This window comes from Balaenoptera ricei, chromosome 11, assembly GCF_028023285.1.
Source record: "Balaenoptera ricei isolate mBalRic1 chromosome 11, mBalRic1.hap2, whole genome shotgun sequence".
Lineage (NCBI taxonomy): Eukaryota > Metazoa > Chordata > Mammalia > Artiodactyla > Balaenopteridae > Balaenoptera > Balaenoptera ricei.
This window is the reverse complement of record NC_082649.1, coordinates 25,908,147-25,927,466: the sequence shown is the minus strand read 5'-3', so window position 1 is coordinate 25,927,466 and position 19,320 is coordinate 25,908,147. Positions and strand designations below refer to the sequence as shown.

General features: G+C 47.8%; 1 protein-coding gene across 1 annotated transcript; it reads right to left on the bottom strand.

The window, feature by feature from the left end:
* Window positions 1-1,335: 1,335 nt before the first annotated feature.
* On the bottom strand, window positions 1,336-19,038 carry MCM3 (minichromosome maintenance complex component 3). Its single transcript, XM_059937426.1, has 17 exons — window positions 18,847-19,038; window positions 17,852-17,964; window positions 17,215-17,423; window positions 16,616-16,746; window positions 14,115-14,353; window positions 13,542-13,650; window positions 12,694-12,847; window positions 12,225-12,356; window positions 11,403-11,611; window positions 8,944-9,118; window positions 8,476-8,602; window positions 7,530-7,680; window positions 4,939-5,079; window positions 4,345-4,448; window positions 3,755-3,840; window positions 3,256-3,325; window positions 1,336-2,082 (listed from the first exon to the last, which is right to left on the bottom strand). Exons 1-17 carry the CDS (start codon window positions 18,922-18,924, stop codon window positions 1,884-1,886), a joined length of 2,427 nt encoding a protein of 808 aa, XP_059793409.1. The 5' UTR covers window positions 18,925-19,038; the 3' UTR covers window positions 1,336-1,883.
* Window positions 19,039-19,320: the final 282 nt, after the last annotated feature.

Below are 19,320 nucleotides of genomic sequence, written 5' to 3'. Positions count from 1 at the left end.
GCCTCAGTTTCTTCAGGTGTGAAGGAGAGAGGACAAAAGTCCTATTGACAAAGCGTTTGGCCTTTCCGGAAATGCTCATCTGAGGGGACCCTAAAAGCCCCGAGCTCCTCTTCCTACAGCACCCCATCGGAAGCTCCCGCCTCCTCCTGATACTCTCATGGCCCCTCAGTTCCTTCCGCTCTCACTGTGTGTGCTCTCATTCGGCATATAAATCATATTTTGCAGTTTTCAACTTTTCACTGACACATTAGACATATATATACCCCCAGCCTGGCGGCCTCCAGGGCATCAGGTCCTCCATTTGCACCCAGCACAACGCAGGACTCACTGTCGGTGTGCAACTGTGTCCAGTTCCTCCGCTGGCACCACTGCCCGCTCCTTGGACTGTACTCTCTAGAGCTCTCCCAACAGGACTTGGATTTCACATCTGTGGAAAAAACAGGAAGATGACCCTGAACTCTCACCTACTGCCTCATGGCCTCAGGGTAACGGGCTGCCCTCAGCAACAAGGGGGAGGAAGCAGCTCGCGGATCTTACGGCTGGGAACCTGCACAGCCTCTCCTCCCTGCACAGCCTCTCCTCAGAGCAGCCTCCAATCCTTGTGACCCAGGCCCCTCATCAAGTCACACTTTCTTTTTCTTTTTATTTAAGTAACCTCAAAAGTTCTTCAGAAGCTACCTAAACCATACAGGGGATAGAAGTCCCGCCCTGGCCCCTCCACAAACTTCTGTGCAAACAAACTAACAGACCCTAAGGGCTGGACAACAGGTGTTAAGAGGTTTCATAAGGGGACTTCCCTGGCGGTCTGGGGGGTTAAGACTTCACCTTCCAAGGCAGGGGGTGCAGGTTCCATCCCTGGTCAGGGAGCTAAGATCCCACATGCCTCTCAGCCAAAAAACCAAAACACAAAACAAAAGCAATATTGTAACAAATTCAATAAAGACTTTAAAAATGGTCCACATCAAAAAAAAAATCTTAAAAACGTTTCATAACGCTCCTGTAAGGGGATCTCTTAACGGGCAAGAATTCACATGATTTTGAGGCATCTGATGTATTGGGTATTATTTCTCCATGAAGGGGCTTTGATTCCTGCTCAGAAAAGCCAGGCAAAGGGTCAACCCTCCTGGACTTTCACTCACTGGCCTCCTGCGACTGTTTGGGTTTGCAGCTTTAACCAATAAATGCTGGCATCCCTGATGCCCAGAGGCCTAACCCCCAGAGTGCAGTTGCCTGCTGCCACCTTGTGGTGACTCAGTCCAAACGCGGGCAGCCCAGCCCACAGGGAAGAGCATTCAAGGAAAAAAAACACAAATATGTCCATAAAATCACACAGTATTAAGGTCACAATGGGTAAGTTTATTCAACGTCTTGGATATTTGAGTCAAAAGTACGTATAAGTCTTAACTAGTGCTACTGCAAAGCAAGCTTTCTTGGCCTTAGGACTTGCCTCAGAGCTTCTCTCCATCAGCACAGAACCACCCAAAGTCTGTTCTAGACCAAAGTGCTCGGGGGTGTGGGGATAAAAAGCCAACACAGAAAGGATGAACAGAAACCAACTGTGCCCCCCCAAATACTCAAAAGTCATGTTATCTACAGCGAACAATGGTGTGGCTTGTTTGGGGAGGGGCCATGAGGAGTGTGGTCCAGTCTTTTGCAGTGAAGATTGTCTTCATCCTGCCCACCTTCTTCTCTTTACCCCAAAGCAGCTTTCATGACCCATCCCCAGGCTTCCACCAAGTCCTGACTCCGCTTGGTCACCCGTCCTCCACTTCAGTTCAATTCAACACTGACATTCAGGGAATGAACGCATAGGCTGGGGGGAGGGGGAGGAGGAAACGGGAAGACTTTCTTGGCCGAACCCCACAGTCCACAGACGAGGGCCCTCAGATGAGGAAGACGATGCCCTCGGAGACCATGACCTGGTTGTCATCCTGCATCCTGCTCAGCGCAGCCTGGATCTCCGCAGAGGAGAAGGGCTCTTCGTTGTCCTGATTGATGGATTCTGTGAGGCGATTCATGCCCACCGACTGTGCGTGAGCTTCCCGGAACACCTCCAGGAGGGCCACCTTGAAGGCCTTCAACCTGCCCAGGACAGGAGAGGAAGGGTGAAGGAGCAGGAAGTGGCCCACATGCTCTCAGGCCAGATCGATGCTGGGGTCCATCAGCACAGGCATCCTCCAACTGCACAGCCCGCCCCGGATGGCCGCTCCACGCCCGAGCTTCCCCCTTAAAGCTAAGCTGTTGTATTACAGAGCTTCCTGCACAGCGAGAAATAACAGCATTTTAAAAACCAGAGGCCTCTGAGCATATGGGAAACTGGCATCCATGTACCATCGGCAGAAACGCAAACTTGGATGGCATCTTTGGGAGGCAAGTTAGTCACATGTACTACAATTTTAAAGTGCATCTCCTTTGACCCCAGGAATCCATTCCTAGAAACTAACCCCACAGCTCTTCCCCCACCACTGCACAGTGATAAATGTTAAGAATGTTTTACTGTAAACAGCAGTCTTATGAAGGGTAAATGTCCACCATTAGAAAACAAAAATAAAAATTTACACATCCATACTATGGAAACCCTGCAGTCACTGAAAAGAGATCTCCATGAGCTGATTCAGAAAGTGCTTTAAGATATAGTTCAATGGTTGTCCTGGGGGATGGAAATATACTTGATCTTAATGTTTTTTCCTAAATACTTTTCAATTTGTTCAAACTTTTTTCAGTGAAGACACTGTGTTGAGTCTGTTCAGGTATTAAAAGAAAAAAGCAAACCTTAGCCGTGGACTTACTTTGATATCCAGGAAACATAAAATTTATAGATAAAACTGCTTCTGAACCTCTAGTGGTAAAAATTCTTTATCTCAGAACAAATGACAACAGTTCAGTGAGGAGAAAAAAAAAAAAATATATATATATATATATATATGTATATGTATCTCCTACTGAGAGGAACCCAAGGTTACAGTGAGACAAAACTTCTGTCCTTGTTCTACGACCCTTCTTCCTGAACTCACAAGGGTATCGATTTAAAATTCCCAGAGAGAATTATTTATAAAGCAAATGGTAAAACATAAACAACTGGGGATTCTGAGTAAAGATTGTAAAGAGTTCTTTACACTATTTTTGCAACTTTTTTCAAGTTCTAAATTATCATCAGAATAGAAAATGTTCTAAAAACCCTCGGGCCTCTAGTTCTGAGCTCCGTTGATAACAGCTTTTTTCCTACCATCCCGGGGAGAGGTCTTCCCTACTCACCTGGATTCACTCAACTCCACCTTCTGGGACTCCTTGGTCTCCTGTGAGTCTGTCGCCTTTGGAGTGTGCACTTGAGGGGGAAAGGGTTGCAGAGAGTGGGAGGACAACAAGGTGAAGCCATGTCCACACACCCCAGAGGCCCCTCTCCAACCCCGCCCTCATGAGCCTGCAACACTCACTCCTGGGGCCCTCGGGGCCGGCCAGGGCAGGCGGGGAGAAAGGCCTCAAGTCAGGCAGGGGACCCTCAGCAAACGGGATCTGGGACGCTCACGCCAGGCTTGGCAAAGAGCACAATTCACCAGGGAGGAAGCAGATAAGGGGGCAAAGCTTATTTCCAAAGTTCTGACTGAGTTTCCTGGGATTCTCGTGGACAGACCTCTTAGACACAGGGTCCCAAGGGGGGAGCCCACTGGGAGCCCACCAGCAAACGCAATAGGCAGAGCACTGAAGGGTCAGCAGTCAGGGACCACCTCTGTACCACTAGGGGCCGCTCGCTTACCCTGAGGCATCTCCTCCTCCGTGTCGCTGAAGTCGTAGGGGTCATAGGAGTCCCCATCCTTGGCATCCGAGTGACGGGTCTTCCTCCTAAAATGCCCACAGCAGTTAAGAGACGGGCTTTGGTGAGCTCTGTCCTGCACCTCTGACCACAGAGAACCATCTACAGTCCAAATGGAACACTAGGCCCAGGTCTGTACAAACTGCTGCCTTTTCTGAAAGAGACCAAAAGTCTCTGGACTAGAGCAGAAGCAGGCCCTGCTTCCCAATGCTCTTTCCCTGTCACCCACCCTCATAAATTCAACCACAGGTGTGAGAGGAGAAAATAACCTGGAGGAAAGACTTCTGAAATGTGGACTCAACAGCCTCTGAGTGGGTTACTGCTCCTCTACTTAGCCCTTCCCTAGCAGGAAAGAGGCCAAAAGCTTCACACCGAGGACAAAGGGGGCTGTCACCCTCTCTGCTCGAGTCACCTCCACCCTCTGACTCACTGCAGCATTGGTCTGGTCACCCTTCCCCGCAGCCCTGTCCCCCTCCGCCCCTCCCCAGCCCTAATCTAAGTTTTTCATCTCCTTCCTCTGCGCCCCATCCGACCTCTTCCTCTTCTGCTCTTGGTCCTCCTGGCTTTTCTCTGCTTCATCTTCTGTCTCCGATTCATCCTCACTTTGCTTCTTACGTTTCTTCTCCTTCTCGAGAACCTAGGACCAAGCCACACGTGGGTGGGCAGGAGGGTCACAGATGCCGGGGACTGAGTAAAGAACAGTCCCTCCTGCACCATCGATAGCAGTGACTCTCTGGGTCTGATGACCTGGCCTCTCTCATTCCTGAGTCCAGGACCAGGGGCAGGGGGTCGGCTGCGACCCATCCTTAAATCTGCTGGAAGCTGGGTGCCATACCCTTCTCATAGTATGTGCTCAAGGAGCGTTCACTGAATACAGAAATGAATGGAAAAAAGTTTATCCCATAATGGTTAGGTGGAAAACAATTCATTTCTTTATAGATCAGGTGTTTAATTTAAATTTAAGACAACCCCCATGCTAGCAAAGAGATTAAGTCAGGGGGAGGCCAGTGGAAAGACGCTGCTTTCTGCCAACAACCCAGATACAGGCGTCAACCGTGCACGGCTGTGAGGCGCGAGCACCGACAATTCACTCAGAGGCGCCTCAGGCCCAGCACCTGGATGCTCACCTTCTTGAAGTAAGCGTACTGGACCAGCTCCACAGCCTCCTCTGCGTCCTGCAGGTCCACGGTCTTGCTCATGCGGGCCTTGGCGTGGGCCGTGGCCAATCGAATCAGAGTTTCCAGTGTCCGGGCTGTCACTGGAGACGTCTGGGGGAGAAGACAAGGGGGGTCCACTCATCCAGGATCCCCCCATGGCACGCCGGTCATGCCCGTCACTCCCACCGCACAGAGAGGGAAAGACTCCACCAGAAAAGCTCTGGAAAAACCAAGCCATGGAGCCAGAAAAAGTAGGTAAAATTCAGAAAGATAAAAACAACCAAGGAAACATGACTGAGAGAGGGCTGAGGGAGAGAGAACGAGGTGAACGGGGAAGAAGACGATCTAGCATCTTACAGCTGGATAGGACAGTGAGAAGAAAAACCTTTGCCGCAGGCCTGCAACGCGCCAGGATCCCACTTTTATGTTCACTGTGTCAGTCAACGGCCTTAATAACCTGGAGAAGCTTTACAGATGAGGAAAATGGGACTCGAAGAGCTTCCAATAATTTGTCCAATGTCACACTATGGGGGTGTGAGAGAGGTTATCTGAGGACAAACTTTCTAAAGTTGGGTAAACTCACTTAGGTCCAGAGGAGAAGCAGAATCCTGACATGTTCTTATCAAGTGGTTCCCAAAAGGGGTGGGTGTATCCCAAATGGGGGTGGTGGGGGGTGGCGGAGGGTTCATCTTTTTAAAATGCTATTGTCTGAACGGCATCCCTGGTCTAACGGATCAGAATGTCTGGTTTAAGACTGGACATGTGTACTTTTAAAAAAAAGGGAATTCCCTCCCTGGCGGTCCAGTGGTTAGGACTCCACACTTCCACTGCCTAGGGCATGGATTCAATCCCTGGTCGGGGGAACTAAGATCCCACAAGCCGCGCAGTGCAGCCAAAACAAAAAAGGTTTCAGATGATTCTGATGTGCCCTCCTAGGTAAGCAGCCCTGACATTATCCAACCTTCTCATTTTATGGGTTGAAAAACTGCGACCTGGGAGGTGAAAGGATGTGTACAAGGTGCAAACGTTACTGAAGCCCTGGGGTCGGAGCCCAGGGCTGGTTCTTTCCACCACACCTCCCGTCCCCCATCCTATGATGCTTCAGGGATGCATCTGGTCACTTCTGCTTTCTAGTTTTCTAAATTATCACTTACAGCCAATCTGACATTCAAAAACAAATACATTCATATTCAAATAAATTCACCAATTTTTTAGATGATTTAGAAAGCTACCAGAGTATGCAGCTTATACATTCCATCATAAACTCCAATTCTTGAATAACCTAAAGCTGATGAAATCCTAGCCTACACGAGCAGAACTACAGAGCCCAAACTGAGAGATTTACCAATCCCACTAAGACCACAACTAAGATAGTGTATTGTATTCAGTGAGAGGGTCTTTGACACACTGGAACATGTTCATGTGACAGGAAAAACAATTAAAAAGACAGAGGGCTGTTTAATCTGAAGAAAATAAGTCATACACAGTCTCCAGAAAACAAAATTAAGGCCCATGGGTAGAAGTCACGGACAAGCAGGTTTAAGATCAATAAATAGAAGAATATTCTAACATTTCAATGCAGTGAGGTACTAGGCATGCTGTCACTGGAGGTGTCAAGGAAGTCCCAGCAGGAATTCCGGAAGATGGAATACTTGTCTGGGTGTAAGTCTGGAATAGATGATCTGGGGTCATGTCTGAATCCAAGAGTCTATGTCTCTATCACATCATGATGGTTTGGGACCTGGGTCTTTCTGCTGTGAAATCCTACCTATATAAACTACATTGCCCCAAAAGACTTCGATAAATTCACGGGCAGGTGTATTAGGTTTCTAGAAATAGCCTTGGATGATCATCATGGCTACCCAACTCCTAATTTTTTTTCAAAGTCCAGCCCAAATATCATACCCTTTGGGAATCCTTCCCTGACATTCATATCCCTTCTGGAAAGTCTGAAGGAAAAATTAACAGCTTCTGCATCCACACTCCAACTGTCTTTCACATTCATTCCCCTTTGGGTACTACACTGTGGTATATACTTACAAATATGTATATATGACCTTTTCATCTACCTTCTGCCTCCCGGGCCCAGGACTGAGCTCTTGGGGGACTGCACGTAAGAACAGAGACTCATTCAGTTCCCAGAAGTCGCTCATGTTTGCGGAATGTTTTTTTCTTTTTTTGGCCATGCCGCACAGCTTGCGGGATCTTAGTTCCCCAACCAGGGATCGAACCCATGCCCCCTGCAGTGGAAGTGCGGAGTCTTAACCACTGGACCGCCAGGGAAGTCCCACATGTTTGCTGAATGAATCACAGCTTCTGGAGGCCAATGTCATCTGAACTCATGAGAAACACGTTAGCTCTGGGGTTCGCATTGCATTTTCCTTTGTAAAAGGAAATGATTACAGTAGTGTAACAGGAAGCCCTTCAGGCCAGAAAGAAAAAGGTAAGGAATCACTAAGTTAAAATGCTTCCAGTGCTCCCAGGGAGTGGGGACTCCCTCCGCAGCCTCACCCTGAGGGGCTCCAGTCACCCTCCGGTCACCGTCCCACAGGCAGGCTCACCCTGGCGGTGTCCGAGCCCACGCTGTCCTGGCTGCGCAGGCATGAGTACTCCTCTGCGATGTAGGCGGCCGACTCCTGCGTCAGGACGGGCTTGATGATTTTGGCCACGTGGATGTACTTCCTCATGAAAGCCGCACTCACCATCTTCTCCCTGGACCCGCACACAGCAAATTTCACTCCCCTGCCACAGCCCAGCACCTGCCAGGGGTCGTAGCCTTGCCCCTCCTCAGGGAAGTCAAGGTCACGTGACAGAGCAGAGAGACAGCCTGGAACCCAGTGTCACAAACCCCATTTATACACAACATGTACAAGACCCTCTCACATACTTTAATTCTATGGTGTTACTTAGGTACTTGTGAAGTACTTGTGAAGTAGGTAGTTTAGGTACAAAGTGTTATCTGTCCTATTTTATCAGTGGGAAAACTATGGCTCAGAGAATCTTAAGTGGACTCAAATTTCTTTTTCTGACTCCAAATTCCACGTTCTTAATCCAATAAGTTTGAAGATTACACTGTGCTTCCGACTGCACCAAGGCCAAAAAGAGAAATGGGATCTCACATGTCAGGCACTAAGCACAAGTCTCCTTTATCCAAATCCACTTGCAACCTTTCCAGTGCTTGTGATCTACTGCCCCTTCAACAAAAGCTCACCACGAATGGCCACGAGACTTGTGCAACACTTCATGTACACGGGTAACATGACACACCCACCATCAGTTAGGTGGGTCGTCAAAGCCTTCCATTTTAGGAAAAGACCAGAACCTAAGCTTGATCACCCACATTCACAAGGCAAGTGGCTATGAAAAAGCGTGCATCTGTGGATCCAGAAGAGAAAACGGGCCCCCATGATTACGACTCCAAGCATGATCTTGGCCTGGGCAGCACATATAAACATGCTCTACACAAATCTCAAGTTCCCTCCAGGAAGAGGTGTGAAGAACGCTCACTTCTTTTTCTTGGCCCCATGCAGAAGGCTATCATGCTTCTCGTAGATCTGGGTGTCCTGCTGGTCTTCCTGGCTAAAGTTGGGATCCTCCGTGGCCAGGATATCCACGGCACTCCCTAGAGGCATAGCTGGAAAACCAAGTCGGAAGAAAGAATAAGAAAGAGCTGAACCCAGGGGAAATTGCTTCTTCTGAAGAGATACAAGACTCACAAAGCAAGGACCCAGAAGGAAGCAGACACGTGAGCCCCACAAACAAGGAGGCAGAACCATCTGGCCCACAGAAGATGCTCAAAGGTGTTCCCAGACCCTGAAATGGACAAGAGACACACTGTAGGAACCAGGGAGGCGAGGGCACCTTCCACATCACCCCAGACGCTACTACGCCCACCAACCCCAGGCTGGGTCTGAGAGCGCGGCCTGTGTCTAGGTGCCCTCCCCTCAGTCAGCCTTTCTCTTCCCCCGGCCTCACCGTCACCATCCTGCTCGCCAGGCGCCCGGTAGCGGTGCATTCTGAGGACGTGGTCTGAGATCTCCCGATCCTGCTCGGGATCCATCTGATCCAGCATGATGAAGAGGAGGTCGAATCGGGACAGCAGTGAGTCCTGCAGCCCGATGTTCTCCATGGGGGTCTTGTACTGATCGTACTGGGTGGGGAACACAAGAAAAAAGGAGAGTGGAGACAACAGCAATGGGAAGAAAGAACAAGGAGGCCAGATTGGTTATGTGAGTGAGAACAGAAGACCAGACCTTCAAATGCAAAGCGAATAAGCAGTGAAGATGTAAAGCATTTGCAAGCTACTAAGAAACTGAATTCATTTCCTCTACGTGCAGCCCTCCTCTAACTGACGCTCAGCTGACCTGAGCAAGCTCAGAGCCCCACAACCTTCCTTCCAAGCAAACAGAGCCCCACCTCCTCGCTCCGGTGCCTCTAGCAAGCTGACTGTGGGTCTCAAAACCAGCCTTCTCGGGCTTCCCTGGTGGCGCAGTGGTTGAGAATCTGCCTGCCAATGCAGGGGACACGGATTCGAGCCCTGGTCTGGGAAGATCCCACATGCCGCAGAGCAGCTAGGCCCGTGAGCCACAACTACTGGGCCTGCGCGTCTGGAGCCTGTGCTCCGCAACAAGAGAGGCCGCGACAGTGAGAGGCCCACGCACCACGATGAAGAGTGGCCCCCGCTTGCCACAACTAGAGAAAGCCCTCGCACAGAAACGAAGACCCAACACAGCCATAAGTAAAATAAATTTTTAAAAAAATTTTAAATAAAAAACAAAAAAAAACAGCCTTCTCCTTCCCAAGCTTTACTCTGCTCCTCACTCCCAGGCAGGACCAGCTCTGGAAGATGAGTCCCTCTTCCCTACCTATTATGAAGACATGACGAGCTGGCTAAGCCAGAAACACCTGGAACCTCTGGCTTCCTTACTCAGAAGGTACTGGGTAAAGTCTCAACAAAAACGTGTGATAATCTATAAACCATAATGCCTTAAGGATCAAGGGAGGTTTCCCTGGGACTCAAGAATGCCTATACTCTTATCTTTCAACTCTGGGCCTACGAGCTGACGCCTCCCCACAGTCAGAGGCCTGACAACCTCGTAGGTAACATTAACGATTCTGACCACGTTCACATTTCAGGACCTGCCATCTTCTCCCTACATTCCCCAGAGAAATTCTTCAGAATGACGTAACACATGTTACCATTAATCTAAAACTGTATGGTTCTCAACCCACACTATGCATTAGAACCAACCTACGGAGCCTTTCTAAACCATAGCTACCAAGAGCCCCAACTCAGAGGTTTGGATTCAGAAACTCTGGGCTGGGGACTAGGCACCTGTATGTTTAAAAAATGCCACCAAAACAGGTATTCTCATTCACTGCAGGATCATAAATTGTCAGAGCACAGCATGGGCTCTGGGTTCGAATCCTCTCTGCCGTTTTCTAGCTTGTGACTCTTGAGCGAGTTACTTAACCTTTTATGCCTTCATTATCTCATCTGTAAAATGAGGATAATACCTACCTACCTCACAAGGTTATTGTGAGAGTGAAAGGAGTTAATAAATATAAAGCATCTGTAAATATTAGTTAATAGTATTATAATGGTACAATCTTTAAAAGGGGCAATTTGGCAACCTCTACCATAAAAATGCATGTAACTGTTAATCCAGTGATTCCATTGCTGAGTATTCATTCCCAAATGTTTAACAAAATGCACATAAAGGGATGTTCACTGCAGTTTCATTCATAATAGCAGAGGGGAAAGGGAAAACACCAAATGCCCATCAATTGGAGACTGGTTAAACAAATTATTGTAAGTCCATACAATGGAATACTAGACAGCTGCTTAAAAGAAAACAAAAACAAAACGCCTAAACTCAGCAAACCCAAAGCTGGATAAATATAAAAGATTACACCTAAGCACATCATAGTCATACTAAAAAAAAAGATAAATAGATTAATTCTTAAAAAGGAGATAGTGTATTTACTGGCACATGATAAAGTTTTTGTTTCCTGAAACACTCAAGAGCTGTCAGTGGTCATCTCTTGGGAAAGGAACAGGAGACAGAAGGCAGGCTATTAATTTCCTTATTATATCTCTCTGCTCTGCTCATAAATCCTCCGACCATCTGCATGCAGTACTCTTATTTCAGTGTCAATGTAGGTTAACTGGGTTGTGAGGCTGCAGGTCACTTTTGTTTTCTTCTTTGTATTTTTAAAAACTTATTTTAAATAAATAACTTTCCAGGGTATTCTGACATGGATGAACGGGTGAGGAACCACTGCCCTAAACCAAGGACAGTAACAAGATGACAAGCTTACTTTAGTCTGTGGCCTGTTACTCCCCAGGTCACCTGCAATAAACTTCGCAGCCCAGTCACTCAGCAAAGCCAAATGAAGGTGAGGACAACAGCTGAGTGCCTGGTCCCACTCACCCTGCCGTAGACGGGGTTGGCGGCTGCCAAAACACTGCAGCGGGCATTGAGCCGAGCATGGATGCCGGCCTTGGCGATGGTGACTCGGCCCTGCTCCATCACCTCATGGATGGCCGTGCGGTCCATGTCAGACATCTTGTCAAACTCATCGATGCAAACCACGCCTCGGTCAGCCAGGACCATGGCCCCCGCCTCCAGACGCCGCTCCCCTGGGAGGTGGGGAGGGAAGAACACACACTACCATCCAGGTTGTAGGGGACAGGGCTAGATGTCAACCTCCTTCCTAAGCACCTCGCACTGCCATACATGAGAACGAGAGTGTAGTTAAGAGGTGTCAGCTTCTAGACTCAGAGGAAACCCTGGGGTCAGCTTTTCAAGCTCCTATCTGAACAGTATTCCTTGTCCCACTTTGATACCTAAGCAGCTAACCTCCAACACGCTTCCTTCACAGACTTCCTCTCTTTATCCTCATCTTCAAGCCATTTCCCAACTAGATCTCTGTTCTCTTTTCACTGGTCTTCAAATCTCTTCCTCTAACGTGTAAAGCAGTACAATCTTCATCTTTATTTCCCTTCAAATGTCAGAAGCTTTCTCCTTCACAGCTCTTTCCAACAGCCTTCCAGGAGACATTCTTGTCACTAGAGGGCCACCCAAACATTTCAATAATTCACCCATTGTTGCCAGATACTTGGTCCTCTCCAATCTGGCCCACACTAACCTCTCAAGTGTATCTTCCCAATACAGGCCAGCGCCTGGAGCAAGCTCAAACCACCTATGCTCATCTCACTGCTGGACCTCTGCCAAGGACCCTTCCACCCATACCTGTTTCCTGGTCTGTGGTGACAGCGGCCGTGAGACCCACTCCAGACGAGCCCCGGCCGGTGGTGGGGATGGCCCGAGGTGCGGTACACAGTACATACCGCAGAAGCTGGGACTTGGCGACCGATGGGTCTCCTGTAATGGGACGGGGCAGCAGTGACTCTTGGAAACTCCCCTGCCCCCCAGCAAGTGCTGCTTTTCTAGCACAGCTCTTGACACAATAGAAATATATAGTAACAGGTTGTTAATATTATTTCTTTCCCTTTCCCATTCACAGAAGAATATATTTTAGACATTATAAATCACGAACCCCAGAAATAATAAAAATAACTTTAAAAATTCATTTTAGACTTTTGCCCTTTGATGGGACTGAAATACAGCCAGGTACAGACACACAATTTGACAGATGATAGATTCCTGCAACCACACCCCACAGGGGGAGACCAGGAGACTAAAATCCCCAACACCGTACCTATTAGAAGGATATTGATGTCCCCACGGATGTGGCTGCCATTCTCTAGGTCTCGCTCCACTCCTCCCAAGAGCAAGCAGAGGATTGCCTTTTTGACATAGTCATGCCCATGGATGCTGGGGGCCAGCGACTTGGCCAGCTGGTCAAAGATATCCTGGAGGAAGGACAACCACGGAGTGAAAAGCCTAAGGAGCCTCCATGGGGTTGGATGAACTCACTTCATACTTCAGCCCACAGAAGATGGTTGAAGAAATACACTGTTCTTAACTGTAAAAGCTTCTTCCCTAAGACTTTCACACCCATCAGAGCATTATCAGAACAGACACAGAGGAAGCCTGGATTCCAAAACCTGCTCGGAGCTTTAATCTTTAGGAAAAAAAGTGTTTCCAGGCTCCAAACATTTTAGGTTTAATAAGAATATGTACTATGCTTCAGCAGTAACCTCTGTCACACATGCACAGCTTTTGTTCAATTCTAAATGTGAACATTCTGTCTTTAAAAGGAGAAATTTTTTAAAGAAAAATAAATTAGAGAACTAAAACAAAAATAACATATTTTATCTTTAAGTAACAATGTATCACTGGTGTATTCCGTATAGACTCCTTGGTACACTAATATTCTAACTCCTAATATTTGTATTAGGTTCACTTAGCAGGTAGCACAACAGAAATATTAAAGAAAAACAGCAAAAACACCCTTTTGCTTACTGACTCAAAACTAGAAGCTGGCACCAAATACTTCAGAGAAAAAGCCTTGACCTTCCTCCTGATGCAGTACAAAGATGGCCACACCCAAATACGACCCTAACAAATCCATCCCCACCCTCAAATCCCCAAAGGACGCCAGACCTTGGAACGGGTTTTACTGAACTTCTTGATCTTGGCTATGTCCTCAGCAGAGAAGGAAGGCTGAACGTCCTTGCTCATCTGCTTCACGTTACAGGCAATCAGGACAGTCCTGGGACAGAGAGGACAGTAAGAGGCTATTTTCAATTCCTAACACCAAAGCCTTCTTAGGCTCCTAACCTAGAACAGCAAATCATAAACAAAGAAAGAAAAGAAAAAACAGAGAAGCAAAGCTGTTCTGAATTCAACTACTTATTCTCTTCATCTAAGACACAAATATGTTGATGGTGCCTCACCCTGGGAATTTACCTCCTGCTGACCCACAGAGCTTGGGACAGTGTATGGGAGGGAGGTGGGAACATGCAAGAAACCCCCAGGTAAGCCAGGAGGCTGTAACCATGTGACCAGTAACTCCCACTTCTAGCATAAGACAGTATGGCGAGTTTTATCTCCCAGGCAGGTAGAGTGTTTCACCAGTCCAATGTAACTCTGGGGAAGATGGCAAACTGGAGAAAGATTGCTACCAGAACGTACTCTGCCAGCAGCATTCCAAACACCTCAGGACGAACCATCTACCTGAAGGTCCCTGAGGTGTAGCCTCCCTTCTTTCCAGGAAGGCAGCGGTAGGTCCCCACCACCTGGACCCGGTCACCGGGCTTCACTCTGTCTACCAAGTCGTCATCCAGTATGACGTCCACAGAGCGGGGAAGCTGGCCAGCGGGGGCCTTCTCCGGCATCTCCTGGATGGTGATGATCTGGTGGTCTTTGTAGACAGAAAGGCCGTATTCTGTCTCAAGGGGATTGTTTTCCTCATCCTGGAAAAGGCACACAGAGAGGCAGTCATCTCGACCCTGTCTTAGAATGCCACACTCGTTTGTTGTAGGAAACAAATATAATTTGTAGATAAACCTCACGAGATTAGTATCCAGGAACAATAAACCCCAAATATCTTCTCCAGTTTTCTCCATTCCTGTCTGTTCTAGTTACCAACCATCTAATGGAAGGGGTGATCTACAGCCAGAAGGGACCACGGCTGTATTAACATCTATACTGAGATCCTTACTTCCCCTATGCTATGACTCGGTATTTCTACTCCTAGGTAATACCCAACACAAATGTTCACCCAAAGCCACACACTACAATGTTCACAGCAGCACTATTCCAAATAGCCAAAATCTAGAAAATATCCTAATGCCATCAACAGAATGGTTAAATAAGTGTGGTATAGCCACATGAGTGAATACTACACAGCAGTGAAAACGTATGGAGTACACCTATACACATGGATGAAACTCAAAAACATATGTTGAACAAAAAAAGCCCAACACAGATGAGCATTTGGATAAAATATAAAAACAGGGAAAAGTACTCGAAGCTGCTAGATGTCAGGATCTCGAGAGCAGTGTGGCCTCAAGAGGGACTTCTGAGCACTAGTAAGGTGCCGTTTCCTGGTTTGGATGCTGATTTTATATTCAGCTTATAAAATTTCACTGAGCTGTACACTTATGTAAGCTTTTCTGTATATTAAACTTCAATAAAAACATTTTAAAGTTTTACTTCCTCGCCATTTGAATTTTCTAGAAACACAGCAGCTATCACTTGTGGAGTGCCTACTATGTGCAAGGCACTGTGCTGTAACTTCACGAAATTATCTCATGTAATCATCACAACTCAGTCCCCAAAGCTGGTATTTTCCACATTTTACAAATAAGGAAACTGAGGCTGGGAGAGGTTAAAGAAGTTCTCCATGGTCACACAGTAAACACCAAAGCCCATGCTCTTAAGAACCACACTTGACAACCTCCAGGAGACCTGGTCTGGTGTATTTCAGGTCCTGAGCAAAGAAGCTTGGCCACAGCAATCAGCAGAGTACCCCTGAGTAATTCCTGGAGAATAAATTCTAGAAAGTAGGAATCTTAATGAAGAAGAGAGCCGGGTGACTGAGGAAATGCAACTGGCCTGAGAGTAAAAAGACAGGCTCCTGTCCTCAGGGCCATCACTAACTGGAACATAAGCAACCTCGCCGAGCCTCACATTTCACCTGAGATAGACTAAATGGTTCTCAAGTATGACTCAGTTACAATTCTAAGAAACTCAGTCTTGTTTATATGTTACGATTCCTCCACCAGTTGATAAAACTGTAGACAAGGACTGGGTCTTCTTTATATCTGTGTCCTCCTCAGTGCCAGACAATCCTTTGGATACAGTTGCTCTCAATTAAAATTTGATGGCAGGGGCTTCCCTGGTGGCGCAGTGGTTGGGAGTCCGCCTGCCAATGCGGGGGACGCGGGTTCCGGCCCTGGTCCGGAGGATCCCACGTGTCCCGGAGCAACTGGGCCCGTGCACCACAACTACTGAGCCTGCGCTCTACAGCCCGCGAGCCACAACTACTGAGCCCGCGAGCCACAACTACTGAGCCTACGTGCCACAATTACTGGAGCCCATGCGCCGCAGCGAAGACCCAATGCAGCCAAAAATGGATGAATAAAAAGAAAAGAAAACAAAGAAAAGCACCTATAAAAAAAAAAATTTGATGGCAGGGACAGGCAGGGATAAAATGTGTTCAGACATCAAGTAATCAGTATTAGTCATCTTCTTTTGTCTCTAAGAAGACCTCGCACCATCCTCAATTCAGACCAATCTGAACACCAAGACTAAAGCCATTCTCTATGTCAACCTTCTCTCAAATCCACAGTAAAATATTTGCAGAGATTTCAGAGTAACATTACTGCCTAAGTATTTTTCCATATTACTCTAAGTAGATTACAAAATCATATGATATTATAACTTTGCTAAAAGATCAACGTACATTAGATGACTTTTATTCCTTCTTTCAATTCTTCCATAATTTTCCAAATTTTCTAAAGAGAATATTTTTTCTTTAAAAAACAAAAAAGAATTGTGGACTTTCCATATTAAACTCTGACTAGCAATCAATCTTTCCTTCAGATTAACCCTTACTTTTCACCCTATTCACATCTAGAAGAAAGACATCAGATATTACCCAATTACTTGCATTAAAACAGACATCTTTGAGCCCAACCTCTAAAGAGGTCCAATCAATTCATCCTCCTCACCTTGGTAGGATAGACAGAGCTGGACGGAAAGGCCACCAGGGTGGTGAGATCAGAATAACGTCGCTCTATGGTCTGCTTGGTAGCAGGACAGTAGTGAACACTGCGGACGACTTTGGGACGAACTAGAGAGCCTAGGAATGGAAAGTCACCCAACTAGACAGTGAGAAGGAGGCTCTAACCCAGGCAAGCCCATGATGACTCCAAATACTGTGTTCTTCCAACTAGTTGAGCAATTTCAATACTCCTTGTCATTAATTCACTTTTGTACCTAGAACAACACCATAATCCAAGTAACACTTCAAGTACAGCTGATCCTGACTGAGAAGAAGTAGGAGTTCAGGGTCAGAATGAGGAGACGGCCAAGAGCCAAGCCTCCTCCACTCTCAGCAAACTTCATCGTTCTGCTGGCACAGGTGGTCACTCAAAGTCCCCCTAGTTACTGTGCAATACTTGAGCTCCTCCAAGTTTCACCCCGTAATTTCAGTGCTCCACCTTTCTGAAGCCATTAGCTCCCCAACTCTACTCCGCCTCTCCTGCCTTCCAGCCCCCCAAGCCTATGCCACCTCCATTCCGTTAGTCCCCCACTTTAGCCCACTCACATTTAGTGACAATGCCCTCCAAACAGACGACACAACTAAGGAAGCAGGAGGTAAGAGTCCGGGGAGAGACATGCTTGGAGCCAAAGCTGCCCTCCAAGCCTATATAGAACTCCTCATACTGCTTGGCATATGTAGCATCAATGGAGGCCACAAAATCCTTCAGTGCCCGCTGGAAGGCAACCAGCTCCTCAAAGGCATTGCTCAGGAGGCTGCAGACGGGCGAGAGAAAGAATCATTAGGCAGAGAGGGCAGAACTCAAAAAACTGACCCACAAAACGGAAGTGGGTCATTCTTAGATCATCAGAGCTTTGATGGCAAAATCTAGCTTCTACTTTCTCCTGCCATCCTACAAGGTCCAGTACAATACATCAGAACTGAGGGTCAACTTTTAATTCAATGATGGAGAAATGACACTCAGTTAAACATGGAAGGAGGAGCTCTTGAGAAGAAAATGTCCACCACCCACTTTGGGAAGAGATAAAAAAACACAAGAGCTGGTGAGACACTAAGGGCTTCAGGGTCAAAAACATTTCATCCAGGTCCTCTCCTGTGAAGCCTGCTCCAATCCAGGGAAGAGAGGGGAGCCATTCTCACTCAGGGCCAGGATGTGCCCTTGGAGACCCCCAGCCACACTCACCGGTTAGCCCTTTTCTCGTTTTTCCTACGCAGGTCATTCACGTTGACAATCAACCGGTACTGGTTGTCACTGATCAGCTCCCGAACTTTGCTTTGATAAATTCCCTGGTCTTCCTGCAAAATAGCCACCGCATGCCACAGCAGCCACAAATTCAAAAATCAGATGTTTTTAAACAGAGGCAGCTCTCACAGCAAGAAAAATATATCCATCTCTGCAGCACATCTGAACCCCAATTTCCCCCACGTTTTCACTCACTAGCCTCGGATTCCAAATACGCCCTAAGAGGCCAGTGTATGAATTATAATGACTTCCTCAAGGTCCATATTATTCCTATTATCACCAACAGCTCTTCTGTGTGCAGTCATTTCTCAACCTTTAATGGGGAATTAAAACGAGCTCGTAAGTCTACGAGGACAACAAATAAAAACTTTGTCAAACTCCGGACCTAGGAGTAGGGAGCCTTAGCTACATTTACAAACAGCACTATCAACACTTCAAGATTTTTTTACCAACATTCCACGGCTGTCAGTCTTAAACTGCATGTAAAACCCCCTTTATCTGCATACCAATACTCTTTCTCCGCAACCCTCTAGATATGGAAAAAGACTGCGGCTAAATCTCCGGTTAAGAAGTCAGTCACTAAAACCTGGGGACCCTAAAACGCGGCGGGTCACTACCGTTTTCCTGCCGTCCTTCCCCTCACCCTCCCCTCAAATTAAGAGAGCAGGGAGTCATCAACGTGGTCTTTGCAGCTGGTTTGCACTTGGAGGAAACCTGTTGCCTTTCGCGAGACCCGGCCACAATTTGTACCTGGGAAAAAGTCACAGGATCGCTTTTAACCACTGACTCCGCCTCTAGGAAAGCTACGAGATCAGGGCGGAAGGTCCCGAGCCGCTGCCCCGCCGCCGCAGCCTGGAGCCCCGCGGCCTGCCTCGGCCCCTGCGCGGCCCTGAGGCTCCCAGCGCCCTAGTCTCGCGACCCGGAGCCTCTCTCACCTCGTCGTCCAGGAAGTCCAGGTAGTCTCTCTGCGCCTCTCTCAGCTCCACATCGTCCAGCACCACGGTCCCCGCCATGCTCGCCGCACGGAAACTTCTGCCGCCAAAGCCGTGCGGAAGGCCCTTAGACCGACCCCGCCCCGGCGCGAAAACGTCCCAACTTTTCCCGCCAAGAAAAGTAACCTCGAGGAAGGGGCGGGGTATCTTTGTGGGTATTTACATTCTGATTGGCTGAATCCTCTCACGCGAGAATAGAGAGTATCCAATCGAGAGCTGCTTCTTCTCCGAGATTTCCGCGCTGTGCCTCGCTGTGGCGGGAAATGTACCATCCGGGGCCCTCTCCGCTCCGCCCTTACTGACGGGAAAGCTGACCAATAGGACGAGAGGATGCTCGCGGAGCCCGGTCATTGGGCAGCCGGAGAGCCGGCGTGACCTGGGAGCACTGCATTCTGGGAGTCGTAGTCTTTCCTCTTT